At 38.3% G+C, this 19,444-nt stretch overlaps 1 protein-coding gene across 1 annotated transcript in view; it reads left to right on the forward strand.

The window, feature by feature from the left end:
* BBOX1 (gamma-butyrobetaine hydroxylase 1) overlaps positions 1–19,444 on the forward strand; it is a 64,371-nt gene that overhangs the window by 33,517 nt on the left and 11,410 nt on the right. Inside the window, exons 4-5 of the mRNA XM_069553837.1 lie at positions 11,354–11,459; positions 17,944–18,140. Coding sequence (XP_069409938.1) covers positions 11,354–11,459; positions 17,944–18,140 — 303 coding nt within the window. The remainder of the gene's footprint in view (positions 1–11,353; positions 11,460–17,943; positions 18,141–19,444) is intronic.

The following is a 19,444-nucleotide window of genomic DNA, read 5'->3' on the forward strand; positions in this document are numbered from 1 at the left end:
CTGAAGTTTCTAGCCAAGCAATTGCTTCAGAAAACCACACAGCCCTTCTTGAATAAAAACGGCTTCTGAGTTAGAAAAGACCAACCTAGAAGCAATTCAGACTTGAGAAGAAAACAAAGAAAACTTGTCTGAGTTCTGAATTGAGTTGTAACTTCATCTTACCTTGTGAAAAATTTGCACTGAGATTTCTTAGTGAGTTGTTTTAAATTTAGCACAGTATTTGAGGATGGGAAGGAGGGTATTTAAAATGTGTACTCTTCTGAGTATTAGGGTTTCCTAAGCAGGATAGCATGCTGTTGTTTCAGCCATTGTGAATCCCAGTTTATGTTATCAGCCAAGAGCCAGTCCCTGGAGTTCCTTCTATAATATTAGGTTTTGCAGTATGCCAACAAAACCACTTGAGTATGAGATCATCTCATGAATGAAAGGAAAAATAATTTCTCTGTCTCATGCTCCTTTAGAAATCACTTGAGGAAATTTATAAGCTACCCTAATAAAGCAGTTGCTTCTCCACAAGCCCTCCGATCCCCATTACCTCCTTGGTAATACTCTATGATGTCAAGAACAACAACTGCTGTTACTGGGATGTGAGAAAATAATTTTCCATTAAGCACTTTTTATGTGCTAAATATTGAACTCCATGCTTTATATCATAATCTTGAATCTTGACAATTCTGATAAGTATCATTATCCCCATTGTAAAGGTAAGGAAACTGAAGCAGAACAATCAGTTGCTAACTCAGGTTTACTTGACTCAGCAGTCTGCAATCTTGCCTGTACACCGTGTTGCTATGGGTGGTTTGTTGTTATTAACATTTTCTCATAGTTCCTAGTGCCATAATAATCATTGACTATCAAATGTGGCTTCTACTCATATTGCAGAGGCAGGAAAGTAATTTGACAGGACTATGTGGAAAGTCCTCAAACTAAACCATAATGACAGCATCAGAATATTCATTCCTTCCCTTCTTCTGTATTAAGCTCAAATTATAGCCAACTGTTTATGCAAAGGGAAAATGACAATTGACAAAGAATCAGATAACTTGTTACAAGAAAAGATGAAGTTTATATTTTAATTTTTCATATTATTAATTAAACTATCATCCAGTTCTTGCTCTGGTGAAATAAATTAAGCAGTTTTCCATGCCCCCAACACCCCAAAAAACCATTAAATATGCTTAATGTGGAATTCTCATAGTTTTTTTTTGCAATAGATTGCATTCTAGGTTTTTCATAATGAAGGCCTTTTGAACTTTGAAGCAAGTTGCTGTAAATGTTTATGTTTTTAAAGGTAGTTGTCGTCTTCCTATCATTTATGTGTGCTCAGTCCTCAGTCATGTCCGAGTGCAGCCTGCCAGGCTCCTCTGTCCATGGGCTTTTTTTCAGGCAAGAATATGGGAGTGGGTTGCCATTTCCTCCTCCAGGGGATCTTCCCGACCCAGGAATCAAACCGTCATCTCATTCACTGGCAGGCAGATTCTTTACCACTAAGCCACCTGGGAAGCCCATCTTCAACTTGATTGTTGAGAGTATTATTAATCTTTAAAAATAGATTATAAAAAAATACTTCTCATGGTAGAATATAATATGGATAGAGAAAAATTACATAAAACAAATGTATAGTTTAATGAATTACTAAGGCTGCTGCTGCTGCTGCTGCTGCTGCTGCTGCTGCTAAGTAGCTTCAGTCGTGTCCGACTCTGTGCAACCCCATAGACGGCAGCCCGCCAGGCTCCCCCATCCCTGGGATTCTCCAGGCAAGAATACTGGAGTGGGTTGCCATTTCCTTCTCCAATGCATGAAAGTAAAAAGTGAAAGTGAAGTCGCTCAGTCATGTCCGACTCTTAGCGACCCCATGGACTGCAGCCTACCAGGCTCCTCTGTCCATGGGATTTTCCATGCAAGAGTACTGGAGTGGGTTACCCTTGCCTTCTCCACTTAAATAACATCCAGGTCGAGACAGCCACTCTACAACCCACCCACAAGTCCTAACCAATCACAAACCTTCCTTTTCTTCCCCCATGTAATAGCTCCCTTGAATTTTAAGGTATTCACTACCATATTCACTTACATATTTTTCTGGTTTAAAGTATGATCACCCCAGTGTGACTCTCTTATCACTAAAGTTTGGTTTCCCAACTTTTTAGTTTTCTGATACTTTTTTCCTTACCTAACAATTGATTCCTTTTGTAAATATAAGTTTGTTCATCAGCACCAGTGCTACATCAATGTATTTCTATTCACTTTAGTTGCCTGAAACCCATTCTCTTGTAAATTTCTCTGGAAGAACTCATGGGAACAATATTCTCTGAATTCTTGCATGTTGAAAGCAGCTTAAGAACTTTATACTTGAAAATCAGCTTGGCTAAATATAAAATTCTTGGCTTATAGCATCTCTAATATGTCCATATGATTTTATTAGTAATTTCTTTTCCTTATAAGTAATTTGTTATTTCTACCTAGATCCCCTCAGAAGATTTTTTTTTTTTTCAAGATTACTGATTTTACAGACTATGTCTTGGTGTGGGTTGCTCTGAGGCAACTTTTTCAGAGTATTTGACGATCTTTCAATGCGAAGTGTCAAATATAACTTTTTTAATTTTAAGAATATTTTAAATTGTAGTTTTTAGAACTTGCTGTTTTGGGTTTCTTTTTTTGAGGACATCTATTATGAATATATTAAATCTTCTTTGTCTATCCTCTTAATTTGTTACTTTCTCTCCAGTACTTCTTATCTCTTCCCTCGTTTTGACATTTAAATGCTTCTCCTCTAGCTATCTAAAGGCATTATTTGTTGTGCTTATTTGATCTTGCATTTCTTCTAATTTAACCTTCCTTTTTTAAAATTATTTTTAATTTTTTTTCTTTTCTGTGTAAATCCCATTTTTAGTTTCTAATTATTATGTAAGTTATTCTTTCATGTAGTGTATCAGAGTTTTCTGGATTCATTAGAAGTAACTATATGTAGAAAACAAATTAGAAATAGGGATAATTATAATATTTTATGCTCATTGTTTGGGGTCATATCCTTCTGGTACATATTGTCTGTGGGTGTGCTATTTTGATTTATTCTTGCCCTTTAAAAAATAAATATGAAACTAAAACTTAATCATTTGTATGTTGCTCATTTTTATAAAAAATTTGTTTTCTTAACTGTTAAAAGGGTATATGATTCAGAAACATTTTATAATTTATGGTTTTATGTCAGATATCACAGTGATGTCTGATAATATTCTTTTTCTCCTTCTCCCAGTCCTTCTCCTTTGCTTTCATCCAGATCTTTTTCCTTTGTCCCTGTAATATTCAGTTTAGGGTCTTTTTCTAGGAAGGAAGCTTTATCATGGAAGAGAGTTTGGTAAGTTTTTAGAGTTTATGGGGCCCACACTATTCCAACTCCTCACCCATAGACCTCTTGTATTCTGAAATGTGAAAAACCTCTGCCAGATTTAATTGTCATTCTCAAATTGCCCCACTGCACTTGCCAGTGAATATGTTTGTGATTTGGGAATTTTCCAGATCCATCAGATATCTAGAACCTTCTTTCTGCTTCCTCCTACACAATTGCTGATACCATGTATTATGGCTTTGGAGGGTCCATCTCTATACCCTAGTAGAATGAGATTTTTTTGTAAGACTTTGCAAGGCTATAAGAGAATCAGAAATGTGAAGGGAAGCCAAGAACAGCCATGGAGCAAATCCTCTTGGTCCAGCCCATTTGACATCCTCTCTCTCATCCTCTGATAGACCGTATTCTCTCCCTCCACTGGGCCTTCTCATAAGCTATTTTTTTCTGGCTGTGATGACCCTTATCAGTTCAGTTCAGTTCACTTGCTCAGTCATGTCCGACTCTGCAACCCCATAGACTGCAGCACGCCAAGCCTCCCTGTCCACCACCAACTCTCAGAGTTTACTCAAACTCATCTCCATTAAGTCAGTGATGCCATCCAACCATCTCATCCTCTGTCATCCCCTTCTCCTCTCGCCTTCAGTCTTTCCCAGCATCAGGGTCTTTTCAAATGAGTCAGCTCTTCACATCAGGTGGCCAAAGTATTGGAGTTTCAGCTTCAACATCAGTCCTTCCCATGAACATTCAGGACTGATTTACTTTAGGATGGACTGATTGGATCTCCTTGCAGTCCAAGGGACTCTCAAGAGTCTTCTCCAACACCACAGGTCAAAAGCATCAATTCTTTGGTGCTCAGATTTCTTTAGAGTCCAACTCTCACATCCATACATGACTACTGGAAAAACCATAGCCTTGATGAGATCGGCTTTTGTTGGCAAAGTAATGTCTCTGCTTTTTACTATGCTGTCTAGGTTGGTCATAACTTTCCTTCCAAAGAGTATACATCTTTCAATTTCATGGCTGCAATCACCATCTGCAGTGATTTTGGAGCTCCAAAAAATAAAGTCTAACACTGTTTCCACTGTTTATCCATCTATTTGCCATGAAGTAATGGGGCTGGATGCCATGATCTTTGTTTTTTGAATGTTGAGCTTTAAGCCAACTTTTTCACTCTCCTCTTTCACTTTCATCAAGAGGCTCTTTAGTTCCTCTTCACTTTCTGCCATAAGGGTGGTGTCATCTGCATATCTGAGGTTATTGATATTTCTCCTGGCAGTCTTGATTCCAGCTTGTGCTTCTTCCAGCTCAGCATTTCTCATGATGTACTCTGCATATAAGTTAAATAAGCAGGGTGACAATATACAGCCTTGACATACTGCTTTTCCTATTTGGAACCAGTCTGTTGTTCCATGTCCAGTTCGAAATGTTGCTTCCTGACCTGCATACAGGTTTCTCAAGAGGCGGGTCAGCTGGTCTGGTATGTTCATCTCTTTCAGAATTTTCCACAGTTTATTGTGATCCACACAGTCAAAGGCTTTGGCATAGCCAATAAAGCAGAAATAGATGTTTTCCTGGAACTCTCTTGCTTTTTCAATGATCCAGCGGATGTTGGCAATTTGATCTCTGGTTCCTCTGCCTTTTCTAAAACCAGCTTGAACATCAGGGAGTTCACGGTTCACATATTGCTGAAGCCTGGCTTGGAGAAATTTGAGCATTACTTTACTAGCGTATGAGATGAGTGCAATTGTGCGGTAGTTTGAGCATTCTTTTGCGTTGCCTTTCTTAGGGATTGGAATGAAAACTGACCTTTTCCAGTCCTGTGGCCACTGATGAGTTTTCCAGATTTGCTGGCATATTGAGTGCAGCACTTTCACAGCATCATCTTTCAGGATTTGAAATAGCTCAACTGGAATTCCATCACCTCCACTAGCTTTGTTCATAGATGACCCTTATGCTTCTAGGTAAATCCTACCCAATCTTCATGTCTCTACTTGATGGTCATTTCTTTACTTTCATAACATCTTGTAAGTTAACTTTGGAAGATAAATCACACTAACTTGTCTTCCCCATAGACTATCAGTTTCATGAGGTGCAAGTACCATGTCTATTCAATTCTACATCCTCAGTTCCTGGCCACTAGTATGTGCCTAATAAATAGTACTGGAAACATAAGTAACTAGAGGTCTAAAGAGTGACTGCATCCAGGAAGTCACATGTGGAAATTTCACAAATATAGTTAGAAATAATAGGCAGTAGGATATTCCTTTGGATGGTTAACTATACAACATTTTAGTTTATTTTAGTTAGAAGAGCATTTTCCATGTTAAAATTTAAAAACAAAAACAATACATGACCATTATATTTTTGACCCAATTGGATATATAATGATGTTTCAAAAAGGGCATTCTTTCTTAATCTGACCAGAAGAACTTGCAGTATCAGAGGTTGTGGCTGCTAGGGACAATAAATCTAGGTGGCAGGTTTAGAACATCCTTTCATATAAGTACTACTTCAAAAAAGAAAAAGATTACAAATGAATTCAGCTAGATTTTCCAAGTATGAGCCACTAACCAAAAGAGTATAAATTCATCACCAAGGGTATAAAGAAAAAAAGTCTATCAAAAGCAAAATGTCAGCATTCCATACATATTGAAGGATTCAAATTCATCACAAAACACTATTAATATTATTAAATACCATAGTATCTATGAATGGTCATTTAAATTAGGGTAACTCTAGTAAATTAACACTCAAACCAATTCCATGAAATACTGTCTTAAAATCATGATTTTAGTGTACAAAAGCTTTTAACAAACTCTTGAATAGATGCAAAAATATAAGGGAAAGTTCTAATTATTAATAAGTGTTTAGATGACATGAACAGCTCAGTGAAAATACATAGGTTTATTTAATGTAGCCTTTGGCAAAAACTCACCCAGTGGCTCAGATGGTAAAGTGTCTGTCTACAATGCGGGAGACCTGGGTTCCATCCCTGGTTCGGGAAGATCCCCTGGAGAAGGAAATGGCAATCCACTCTAGTACTATTGCCTGGAAAATCCCATGGACAGAGGAGCTTGGTAGGCTACAGTCCATGGGGTCGCAAAGAGTCAGACAAGACTGAGTGACTTCACTTTCACTTTGGCAAAAACAGTATTATTTGTTCAGTGACAATTACCTGCCCCAGGGCAATGCCAAGCAAGTCTGTACCACTGGATCTAGATGCTACACTGAGCCTGCTTCCCCAGCTTTAGAACAATCTGGTCCTCCACTTCTGTTACATCATAACTCCTGATAATCTCCTTTAGTTGTTGCCTTGCTTAGATCCAAAGAATATGTCACTAATGAGAGGTGCATTTGTAAGTACACCCTAATCTCACTAAGGCCCGCGAGTGGGCTTTTAAAAAATTCTTTTTACATAGGCCAATGGATCATGTTTGCATTTATTTCTGCTGTGTTTTATTGGAGATTTGGATTTGAAAAGGATAAGTGAAAGCTTAGAGTCATAGACAATCAGCAGCAGCCTTCCTGGCATGATTCATTTCTATAAGGAGGTTGAAAGGTAGATCAAATGACATTTCTAAGATTTTTCCAAACTTATGCTATAACTATTAAGAGAATGTTTTATGCTTGGAACTGGCAAACTCCTTTCCTGGGATTTATCATTATGTGTGAGTGTAGACTTTTAGGCTATGCATCCCATACCGTGCCTAAGACACTTAAGGGCTAAAAAATGTTTATTATCCCCTGCCAGTTAGCTCAGAGGGCTGGAGAAGTGCTCTGAAGAGGCCAAGTCACAAGCCTCATCTCTGTGGAAGCCAGTTAGTGTCAAAGAAAAGATCTGTTCCCTGGCTGAAGTTCACACCTTGAATCTCAGCCAGCTCTGGCCACAGAAAAACTCGGTTCCTCTACCCTTGATCATAGGAGCAATCAAGAAAGAGAATGTAGATGGATCAATGCAAAACCATCATCACTCCAGGGGAGAAAATCTAAATAAAGTCATTTCCTCCTGACAGTGTCAACAGCATCATCTTCTTAGACGACCTTATGTCTTCTAAAACTTGACACAATTACTTTTTTTTGTATCCTTAAATCCCTTACTACATGTTGGTTATTCTTGGAGGGCTCATGTTGACAATAGCCTGAATCTGTATTATATATGGGCCATGGAATGACATAAACTTCATAGAGAACATGTATTTCTTGGCTATAGTCATGACGATATAATGGATTGCCTGACTCATACTTGAAATGAGCAGCAGCAGGGTATATATACCCTTTTCTCCTTTCACTAGGTCTCTTTCCAGTTCATGGCCACATGTAGATGACTCTTTAATCTTTAATGAAAGATATGCCAGGCTTTCCACCCTAAATTTAAATGAGAAAAAAAAAAAGACCAAAATAGCTAATTTCATCCTCAATCTCAGAGAATGGGGAAGAAGCCCAACCTTTTCATTTCACATTTCCTTGCCTCAAATACCTCTCTCAGAAATTCACATTCTCCTTCCTTTATTTAATTCAGCCCTCTGTGAAAAATTTCAGCTCTTTCTAGAGTACTTCCCAAAGCATCATTTCTACCATGACATTCTTCTGGCCCCATTCTTTGTCTCCTTAACTTGCTTTATTTTCTTGATAGCACTTATCTCTACCTGATATTAGATTTGGTAATTACTTGTTTGTCCTTTTTGTTCCCAACTATATTTCTAATGCTAAAACAATACCTGGAATCGAATAGATTTGCTCAATAAATAGTTATTGAAAATGATTTGATGACTATAAACATAATGGCTTCCCTGGTAGCTCAGCTGGTAAAGAACTCACCTGCAATGCAGGAGACCTGGGTTCAGTCCCTGGGTTGGGAATAGCCCCTGGAAAAGGGAACAGTTACTCACTCCAGTATTCTGGCCTGGAGAATTCCATGGACAGTATAGTCCATGGGGTGGCAAAGAGTCGGACAAGATTAATCAACTTCACTCACTCACTCATGAACATAATATAATAGGTGGACATTGTAACAACAATAAAATGGCATGTGTATATAGTGACCAACATTGGTTTATTTTGAGACACAGCTTCCTTCAAATTACCCATTGTTTCTATCTTCCAAGGAAAAGTTGCTCAATATCATTAGCCATAAGGATATTACAAAGCAAAACCATGAGCTACCACTTCACACCCTAAGATAGTTATAATAATTTAACCCCCCCCCAAAAAAAACAGAAAACAAGTACAGTGAGGATGTGGAGACACTGGAACCATCACATATTGCTGGTGACAATGTAAAATGGTTCAGCCACTGTGGAAAACAATTTGGTGATAGAACTGTACAAAAAAGATCTTCATGACCCAGATAATCACAATAGTGTGATCACTCACCTAGAGCCAGACATCCTGGAATGTGAAGTCAAGTGGGCCTTAGAAAGCATCACTACAAACAAAGCTAGTGGAGATGATGGAATTCCAGTTGAGCTATTTCAAATCCTGAAACATGATGCTGTGAAAGTGCTGCACTCAGTATGCCGGCAAATTTGGAAAACTCAGCAGTGGCCACAGAACTGGAAAACGTCAGTTTTCATTTCAATCCAAAAGAAAGGCAATGCCAAAGAATGCTCAAACTACCGCACAATTGCACTCATATTACATGCCAGTAAAGTAATGCTTAAAATTCTCCAAGCCAGGCTTCAGAAGTAAATAAACCATTAACTTGCAGATGTTCAAGCTTGTTTTAGGAAAGGCAGAGGAACCACAGATTAAATTGCCAACATCTGCTGGATCATGGAAAAAGCAAGAGAGTTCCAGGAAAATATCTATTTATGCTTTATTGACTATGCCAAAGCCTTTGACTGTGTAGATTACAATAAACTGTGGAAAATTCTGAAAGAGATGAGCATACCAGACCACCTGACCCACCTCTTGAGAAACCTGTATGCAGGTCAGGAAGCAACATTTAAAACTGGACATGGAACAACAAACTGGTTCCAAATAGGAAAAGGAGTATGTCAAGGCTGTATATTGTCACCCTGCTTATTTAATTTATATGCAGAGTACATCATGAGAAACGCCAGGTGCAGGAAGCACAAGCTGGAATCAAGATTGCCAGGAAATATATCAATAACCTCAGATATGCAGATGACTCTATCCTTATGGCAGAAAGTGAAGAGGAACTAAAGAGCCTCTTGATGAAAGTGAAAGAAGAGAGTGAAAAAGTTGGCTTAAAGCTCAATATTCAGAAAACTAAGATCATGGCATCTGGTCCCATCACTTCATGGCAAATAGGTGGGGAAACATTGGAAATAGTGTTAGACTTTATTTTTGGACTCCAAAATCACTGTAGATGGTGATTGCAGCCATGAAATTGAAAGACGTTTACTCCTTGGAAGGAAAGTTATGACCAACCTAGATAGCATATTCAAAAGCAGAGACATTACTTTGCCAACAAAGGTCCATCTAGTCAAGGCTATGGTTTTTCCAGTGGTCATGTAGGAACGTGAGAGTTGGACTGTAAAGAAAGCTGAGCGTCGAAACATTGATGCTTTTGAACTGTGGTGTTGGAGAAGACTCTTGAGAGTCCCTTGGACTGCAAGGAGATCCAATCAGTCCATCCTAAAGGAGATCAGTCCTGGGTATTCATTAGAAGGATTGATGTTGAAGCTGAAACTCCAATACTTTGGCCACCTGATGCGAAGAGTTGACTTAATTGAAAAGACCCTGATTCTGAGAAGGATTGGGGACAGGAGACGGGGACGACAGAGGATGAGAGGGCTGGATGGCATCACCAACTGGATGGACATGAGTTTGGGTAAATTCCAGGAGCTGGTGATGGACAGGGAGGCCTGGCATGCTGTGGTTCATAGGGTGGCAAAGAGTTGAACACGACTGAGCGACTGAACTGAACTAAACAGAAACTTAAAGATAGAAGTATGATATAACCCCATAATTCTACTCCTTCATATCACCCCTCCACAAATTGAGAATAGTTATTCAAATAAACACATGTACATGAAAATCCACATATTCATACCAGGACTATTCACAGTAACCAAAGAGTAGAAACACCACAAATGTCAATCAAATAATGAATGAACACATTGTGATATAACCATACAACAGAACATTATTCAAGCATAAAAATGAATGAAGTGCTGTTACCTGCTACAACATAGATGAATCTCAAAAATATTATGTTAAGTGAAAGAAGCCAGGCTCATGAGTCACATGTATGATTCTATTTCTATTAAATATACAAAAGTACTTAAATCCATAGAGATAGAAAGCAGGTGGGTATTTGCCAGAGACTAAGAGGACAAAGTGGAAAGAAACTGCATAATGGGTGGTAGGTTTTAGTTTGGAGTGATGGAAATGTTTTGAAACTATATAAACAGAGGCACTGTTATCAGCATTGTCAATGTTCTAATGCCACTGAATGTCAATGAAGTTTTCATTTTAAAATGGCCATTTCATATTCTGTAAGTTTTGCCTCAATAATTCATTTTTTAAATGCATTAAGCTATTAAAAAATGTAACCTACAATCCCATATGCGTGTGTGCATGCCCAGTCACTCAGTCATGTCCAGCTCTTTGTGACCCCATGGACTGTAGCCCGCCAGGCTCCTCTGTCCTTGGAATTTTCCAGACAAGAATACTGGAGAGGGTTGTCATTTCCTCCTTCAGGGGCTCTTCCCGACCCAAGGATCAAACCTGTGTCTCCTGTGTCTCGTGCATTTGGCAGGAGGATTCTTTACCACTGAGCCACGTGGGAAGCCCACAATCTCATAGACACCTCTTTATAAACTCTGTACTCTTTTTTTGGAGAGAAGTGAAGTGAGAAGCTGATTCTGAGAAGGCTACTTTGGACAAAGAAAGGTCAGACTCTTTTCCTGGCTCATAGTCATTATGGTAATTATTTCATAAGATGAAGTTTCCATTTCTCCCTGGTCTCAAGTTCATTCTAACACATTTCCTCTGGCTTAGTGACAGACTGTTTAAACATATGTTTCTTGTATTTTACAGACATACTTGGCAAGTGCAAGACAAAATCGATGCAAACAATGTGGCTTACACAACTGGGAAGCTAAGCTTTCACACTGATTATCCAGCCCTCCATCATCCACCTGGGGTAAGGTGAGCCTCAACATGTTTTCCACAAGGCAGGCCAAGGACCAGTATTCTCCTGTATTTTGAGCCTAAAAAAATTGTATGTTTCACTAGCTAATTTGTCTTAATGTAGATTTCTCCAAACACAATCCAAACTCACAAAAATCTCTGTACCTCAATCTTGAACAGCCTCACATTCACAAGGGATAGATTTCCATGTATTTTTTTTTTTAACACTTCATTTCTCCCTGGAAATAACTACTGGCACTTACTGCTTTGCCAAGACATTTTACCAAAGCAGTATATCTTGAGGTCTTTTTGAACACTTAACATTCCTTGGAGAGTTGAAAGAGAAAATAAAACCAGGGAACACAATGTAGAGTTTTTCCCACAAAGTCACATGGCCACCATTCCTATCAGTTAACTATTGCGGTAAACAACAATAACAACAACAAATGAACAAACAAAACCACTCCATAACTTCCCAGCTTAAAAGCACAGCCACTGACTTATGGTTTTACAATTTCGGCTATATTCAGCTATGTAGTTCTGCTGCTGCTGAGTCTGCAAGGGACTGGTTGACCTAGGTGGTGGCTGAGATGACTTGTCCCTGCCCCATCTGATCTATCATCTCCCCACACTCCAACACCCCTACCCGCGCCCCACCTGGCCCAGGCTTATGCCTGCTACATAGCAGGTAGCAGGGTCTCCAGAGAACATGCTGAAACATACAAGGCCTCTTGAGACCCAGGCTAGCAATCAACACAGTGTCATCTCTGCCATGTTTTCATACTTTTTTGGTCAAAGGTTTTAGCCCAGACTCAAGGGGTGAGGAAGTAGAGGCCACCTTTTGTGGGAGAAGCTGCAAATACTTACCACAAAGAGGTGTGAATGCAAGAAGCAGAATAACTTTGGTTGTTTTGGGAAACCGTCTACTCTCCCATCTATCCAATTCTTCATCAAGAAGGGAGATGTTCACCATGGAGCACAAATCCTCCAGATTTTCTGGAAGCCTCCCCATCTACTACCTTTTTACAACATTACCATTTTACTAAACAGCTGCATTTTCACAAAAGCATCATTTTGCTAAACCAAGAAATTTTAGAGCTATTGCAACTAAATGAAATAACCCCACAGAAATTTGTATCTTCAAACATAAATGAAAGTGGAAATTTGGGGTAATTCTCTAGCTAACGAAGGTGAAATGGGGGAAAATCAAAATCCATCTGTGTTTTTCATCGTATTAACTGGACACACTTCTCCATGCCTTTGTTACCCATTGTCATCATCAGTATTAACTAAGCTAGTCTAGTATTTTACTTCACCTGTTTCAAATTACTTTGTTGATTGTAAAATACCACATGATTTCTTTGAACTAAATGCAACAGTGAAATGACCCTCAATAGTCACCTTTTCAGGAAGGGGTTGAGAGGAAGACACACAATGTGATTTGTTTTAAATGTGGCCCAGAAATTTTCTAAAACCCTGGGGGTTAAAAGCCAAACTAATCATCTCAGTTCATTTGCCAAAGACAAGTTGGAGAAGTCAAAGGGAATAAAGTTCTTAAAATAACTAGACTAGAAAACTAGATTCTATTTGAAATTTTAAATTACCTGATTTTTTATGAATTTATGTTTTGTTTCAGGGTTAAAATTGAAAGCCTACAGAAAAGTGATCAAATGACTTCATAAACATTCCTGAAGTATAAAGTTTGACATTTTCATAGTATTTTATATTACACTTTCTGTATTTTATATTCTTTCAAAGCATCTTTACTTATATTGCTTTATTTGATGCCTCTTAGCATTCCTTCAAGGTAAATAGAAGCAATCATGTCTTTTTATGTTAAATGAAGGTGCCCAGCATGGTTAAATACTTTTCAAGTTAATAGGGAACTTGAACTTGAAACAGGGCCTCCATCAAAATTTTTTAACACATCATTGGGATCATGAGTTGGACTTTCTAATTACCATAATTTCTGTAACATGCTGACTATTTATAGACATTGTCATACATTACAAACACATGAAATACAGGAATTGAACCTTTTACTTCCATGTTATTTCAAAACTTAGCCCAGTACCTTAGATGTAATAGAGACTTATTAAATATGCTAAAAAGAAGTTTAAAATGCTACAAAGTTGTATCAATCTCTACCAGCAAGTGAAAGGTCCAAATCTAAATAAACTGATAGATTTTTAAATAAAAAAATGATTCCTGAAATGTCTGCTGCCGCTGCTGCTGCTAAGTCACTTCAGTCGTGTCCGACTCTGTGTGACCCCATAGACAGCAGCCAACCAGGCTCCCCCGTCCCTGGGATTCTCCAGGCAAGAACACTGGAGTGGGTTGCCATTTCCTTCTCCAATGCATGAAAGTGAAAAGTGAAAGTGAAGTCATTCAGTTGGGTCCTGAAATGTCTAGATTCTAGTAAAATAATAATTGAAATTCAGGTACCTGCTTGTGCTATTAAGTTTCCACTTTGGAATTATTCAAAGGTTTTTGAACCTAAGTTTGGGTTCTTTTATAGCAAATAAAATAAACCAATATTCTTTTCAGTACAGATGAAATGATCTGGATAATGAGTTACCTGTTGAGAGTTCAGTTTGATCAATTTCAATCACATGGGGCAGGATAAGGAGACATATCTTTAATGAAACACAGATGTTGTTTCATTCACTGTCTCTGGGCCAAAAGTCATGTGCTGCCATAAAGCAACATTTAAAAAGAAAATATTTTTGTTCTGAATGACTTACATGACATCAAATTGGGTTTTATACATGCCAGGCATATCTTTACCTTTTGAATGTGCAAGGAAAGTATTTTCTGGGTCCATCATCTTTTTTCTTTCATAGGATTGCATTAAAATGTACATATACAAAAGAAGATTATCAGTTGGCCTAGCCATATGTAAAAGACATCAGCTGACCTTTGTTTTAAAGGTTTATATTTGAAATATTCTGTGACTTCATTATGGCAGAGTCTAAAAAGGATTTGAAGAACACAGATTCTACCACAGACCAAGTTATGTTATTGTTTCATCTTCTTGGAGTTTGAGAGGCTTGAGGTTGATATTTCCATTTCATCTTCTTTTTAATCATGCTGCTTCACCCCTCATTGCCTTGGCAATAAGTCGATTTTCTACAAGAACTTGGCCAGTTTATGCACATATTTTCAAGCTCAAAAAGAAGACATCAATTTAAGGATGAGCAATTATTCATTTAGGTCAGTTCTCTCATAATAGCAGAAAATGAGGTGTCATCAATCTAAAAATGGAAGTTTAAGTTTACAAAACACAATGCACATACCACACAATACTGAATTAGCAACAGTGCTAAAAAAGGGACTTCTCCCTTCACAGGAAAGGAACTTGCTGTCTGAGGATTTAAAGCACAAAGGCCAAGATTTGAACACTAGTTTTGCCATGTATTAGCAGAGTTCTTACCAGCTGGCCAGTTTTTACACCTGAGTCCTAGTTTCTTCCTCTACAGAATGGAGATGAAATTATCAAATTCTAAGGACTGTTGTTTAAAAGACGCTTACTCCTTGGAAGAAAAGTTATGACCAACCTAGAGAGCATATTCAAAAGCAGAAACATTACTTTGCCGACTAAGGTCTGTCTAGTCAAGGCTATGGTTTTTCCTGTGGTCATGTATGAACGTGAGAGTTGGACTGTGAAGAAGGCTGAGCGCCGAAGAATTGATGCTTTTGAACTGTGGTGTTGGAGAAGACTCTTGAGAGTCCCTTGCACTGCAAGGAGATCCAACCAGTCCATTCTGAAGGAGATCAGCCCTGGGATTTCTTTGGAAGAAATGATGCTAAAGCTGAAACTCCAGTCCTTTGGCCACCTCATGCGAAGAGTTGACTCATTGGAAAAGACTCTGATGCTGGGAGGGATTGAGGGCAGGAGGAGAAGGGGACGACAGAGGATGAGATGGCTGGATGGCATCACGGACTCGATGGACGCGAGTCTGAGTGAACTCCGGGAGATGGTGATGAACAGGGAGGCCTGGCGTGCTGCGATTCATGGGATCGCAGAGTCGGACACGACTGAGCGACTGAACTGAACTGAAGGACTATTGTAGGGAACAAATAAATATGCGCTTTGTTGTTCAGTCACTCCACTGTGTGACTCTTTGGGACCCCAGGGACTGCAACACGCCAGGCTTCCCTGGCTATCACTGTCTCCCAGAGTTTGCTCAGACTCATGTCCATTGAGCCAATGTTGCCATCCAACCATCTCATCCTCTGTCTCCTCCTTTTCCCCCAGCCCAACACCATAATTTAAGACCACATGTGTATTATATTTTAAATAGAACTTTTGTATGGTTTTGGAAGGAGGCAGGATTTCTCACAGCCACACAGTGGCTGACACATTTCTCACTGACACATTTGGCTTGTCTGAACACACAGTCATTGTATATCTGTTACGGATGAGGCACTCTGTAGGAGTCAAAGGAGAGTGGGGAATATTGTTTCTGCCCTCCAGGAGCTCACAATTCACAAAGAGATGAACCAGAGGAGATTCTGTTCCAAAACAGCAGAATCAGCACCAGGGCAAGAGCTTCCTAAACACACACAGATACCAAATGCTGCCCGATCGTGCAGAATGGGGGCTGTTCAGGGAAGACGTGAACTAGTTTCTGAAGTTCTGAGATCAGTCAGGCACAGATTAGGGGCAGGCATTCCAGGCAGAGGGAGTGGCTTGCTGGCAGAGGGAGAGTAAAAAAGATAGAATATTCTTTTTGGGGGAAAAAAAAACCTGTAAACATTCATCATGTTCTATAATAATCTACATGGGGAAAGAATCTGAAAAAGAACTTATATATGTATATGTGTAACTGAGTTTGTTAGCTGTACACCTGAAATTAACACAACATTGTAAAATCAACTATACTCCAATGTAAAATAGAAATTTAATTTAAAAAGTTAAAATTTTAGAAAAGGATTTTTATTTTAGGTCTGCACTATCCAATACAGTAGACACTAGTCATCCAGGATTAAGTTGTAATTTAAACAAATTAAAATTAAATAAAGTTTAAAGTTAAGTTTCTCAGACAAACTAACCACATTTCATGTGCATAACACACATACAGGACTAGGGATGACTACATTGGGCTCGTGGAAGAACATTTCCATCATCACAGAAAGTTCTAATGGGCAGCACTTGCCCTCGCAATCTTCAGAGTTAGCCAAGCTAAATGATATTTTCCCACTTATACTGGTATCCCCCTAGTCTGTGTATTTGATCATATTTGCCTCTTCCTTTGTATAAAAATTGTCAGACATTGGTTTTTATTTTTATTTCATGAAGAAGGAAGTTTTCATAGCTGAAGAGTGTTAGTTTCTTTATGCATAAAATCACAGCCTAAATTTAGGTATTCAAAATCACCCACCCATGCTGACTTACTAAAAGGAATCACATAACCAGGGAAAATAACTCCATTCAAAAGAATATTGTTTAAAATATTTAAACATTTAGCTTTCCAAAATGAAATCATGCATTTTTCTCTAAATCTTAGTAAAAGTAACTAACACTTACATCCTTTTGGTTTCTCATTCCCACTATTTTTGGGGCTTATTCATCCTCATAGCCTCATCCTACCTCATTCCTTTATCATTATACTTGAACTACCTCCCTTGTGACTTGGGCTTCCCTTGTGGCTCAACTGGTAAAGAATCCGCCTGCAATGCAGGAGACCTGGGTTTGATCCCTGGGTTGGGAAGATCCCCTGGAGAAGGGAAAGGCTACCCAGTCTAGTATTCTGGCCTGGGAGAATTCCATGGACTGTATAGTCCATGGAGTCGCAAAGAGTTGGACACGACTGAGTGACTTTCACTTTCACTGCATTAGATTCTCAAGTAGTTACTCTCTCACAAGTTTCTCCCTTAAAAAATTGTATCCCTTATTAATACCACTGGACTAATAATTTTCAGCTCAGTCTTGACTACACTATTTCCATATTCAAAAGCCTTTAACAATTCCTCTCTGTGCACAAGAAAGTCGAATCTTTCATCTGACATTCAAGACTTCCCCTGATTAGATCCCAAATTACCTTTCCAAGTGGATTACTATTTCCAGTTGTAACCCTCTGCTGAAGCCAGACATTTTGAGACCCAGTGAAGTGTGTGGTTTTGCACACCCATCAACACTGCCAAGTGATTTGCTCTCGCTGTTCTAGTCTATGTATCCAAAATCTCATCCCTTCAACTTTACCCAAATTAAATTCCACTTCTTCTGTAAAGCCAACAGTAAGTGCTCACTCCCTACTGCTCTTATGATCTGTGCCTTTTGTTTACAAACAGTATTTGATTGCATCCTTGTCTTAAACTGTAACACTATTTGAACAGTAAACTCTTGATTTCAAGCAACTTTTTCCCCAACCTCTTTCTCTGTTGACACAAGTGATAGATATGAAAGTATATTACCTTTATGAATCTTCCTTTAAAGATGTCAAAAATGTAGGTGCATATCACTTTAAAACATGGTTCTCTGTTTCTGTTTCTAGGTTCAGCTTCTGCACTGCATAAAGCAAACCGTCACTGGGGGTGAGTCAGAAATTGTAGATGGATTCAATGTGTGCCAAAAGCTCAAGGAAAAAAATCCTCGAGCATTCCAGATTCTGTCCTCCACCTTCGTGGACTTCACAGACATTGGAGTGGATTACTGTGATTTCTCTGTACAATCCAAACACAAAATTATAGAGTAAGTACTGTTTCTAAGTTTCTCATCTCAATAAAACAGTTGACAGCAAAAGCTTCATTAACCTAAAGATTAAACAGAAAAATCCAATACACTTCTGAGCTTTACTTTATATTAACTGTTTAGCCCAGTTCTCAAATGAAAGAGGAAAAAAAGGACCCTGTCACCATTAAAAAAAAATACAAATATGAAACTCCATGAAATCTCTGTTCTTAATCAATATAAGTAACTAAGACTTCATGTATTCTTCATTTTTAAACTATAAATTCTGCATAGTTATAATCAGTGTGATTGTGATTGTACTAATCAGGACCCTTTCAGAAGTGAAAGACTATAATTCAAACTTTGATAGTCTAGCAGTTGAAAAGTATCATCTGATATTGACCTTTTATTTTTTCCTTCACCTCTTACCCAACACATCCAAAAATGAAGCGTTGGCTTCATTTTTAAAAACAATTAGTAGAAACTCCAAATTTTCATTGTCCTTAGAGCTGGTAATGACAGCACACAGAAAATACTTATTTTCCAATAGCTACAGCAAAGATGTAGACTCACTGCCCAGTAAATATATCCTGGAAGAATCACCATGGCTAGGAAGTCAGAGAATTCTGATTGGCTGCCCCTGGATTGCACGTTCATCTCCAAAGAAAGGTCAGCCTCAACTGAACCACAAAAGTGGAGAAAGAAACAATAACATCTCCCCAGATTGATGCCAAAAAATCATATGTTCCCTACACAGAACATTTTATGTTCTTTTTTTGTTTAGCATTATTTCATAAGAGAGTATTTACAAAGGCCACGCATGTATCCTTTTATTTGAGAATTATCCTACATTGTTTTTCTAGGACATATTTGATTTAATCTGACCTTAATGAATTTTGAGGTGTTTCAATTTTACAGTTAAGTTTGTATTCTTCTTTTAGGAGAAATAACCAAATAATATGAAATAAACTCATTTAATAAATAATCAAATCCCCAATATACTAACTCAGCTTTCTTAAATACACACATGATCATCATTTATTCATTCAACAAATATTTATTGAGGCCATTCACTCTTGTTGGTGCATGGGATACATTGGTAAACAAAACACTTTCCTGTCCTCATGAAGCTTACTTACTAATGGGGGAGCGGAGAATTAGAAATTTTTAAAATAAATGGGGAAATTGAAATGAATGTTAAGGTATTTTAAGTGCTTAAGAAACAAGGAAAAGTCAGGCAGGTTAGGGGAGGCTAAGAGCCAAAGGCTTAGGGAGGATGAAATTTGCATCATTAAACAGAGTTTCAGTTGAACTCCAATACTTTG

The sequence above is a fragment of the Ovis canadensis genome, chromosome 15 (genome assembly GCF_042477335.2).
Source record: "Ovis canadensis isolate MfBH-ARS-UI-01 breed Bighorn chromosome 15, ARS-UI_OviCan_v2, whole genome shotgun sequence".
NCBI lineage: Eukaryota > Metazoa > Chordata > Mammalia > Artiodactyla > Bovidae > Ovis > Ovis canadensis.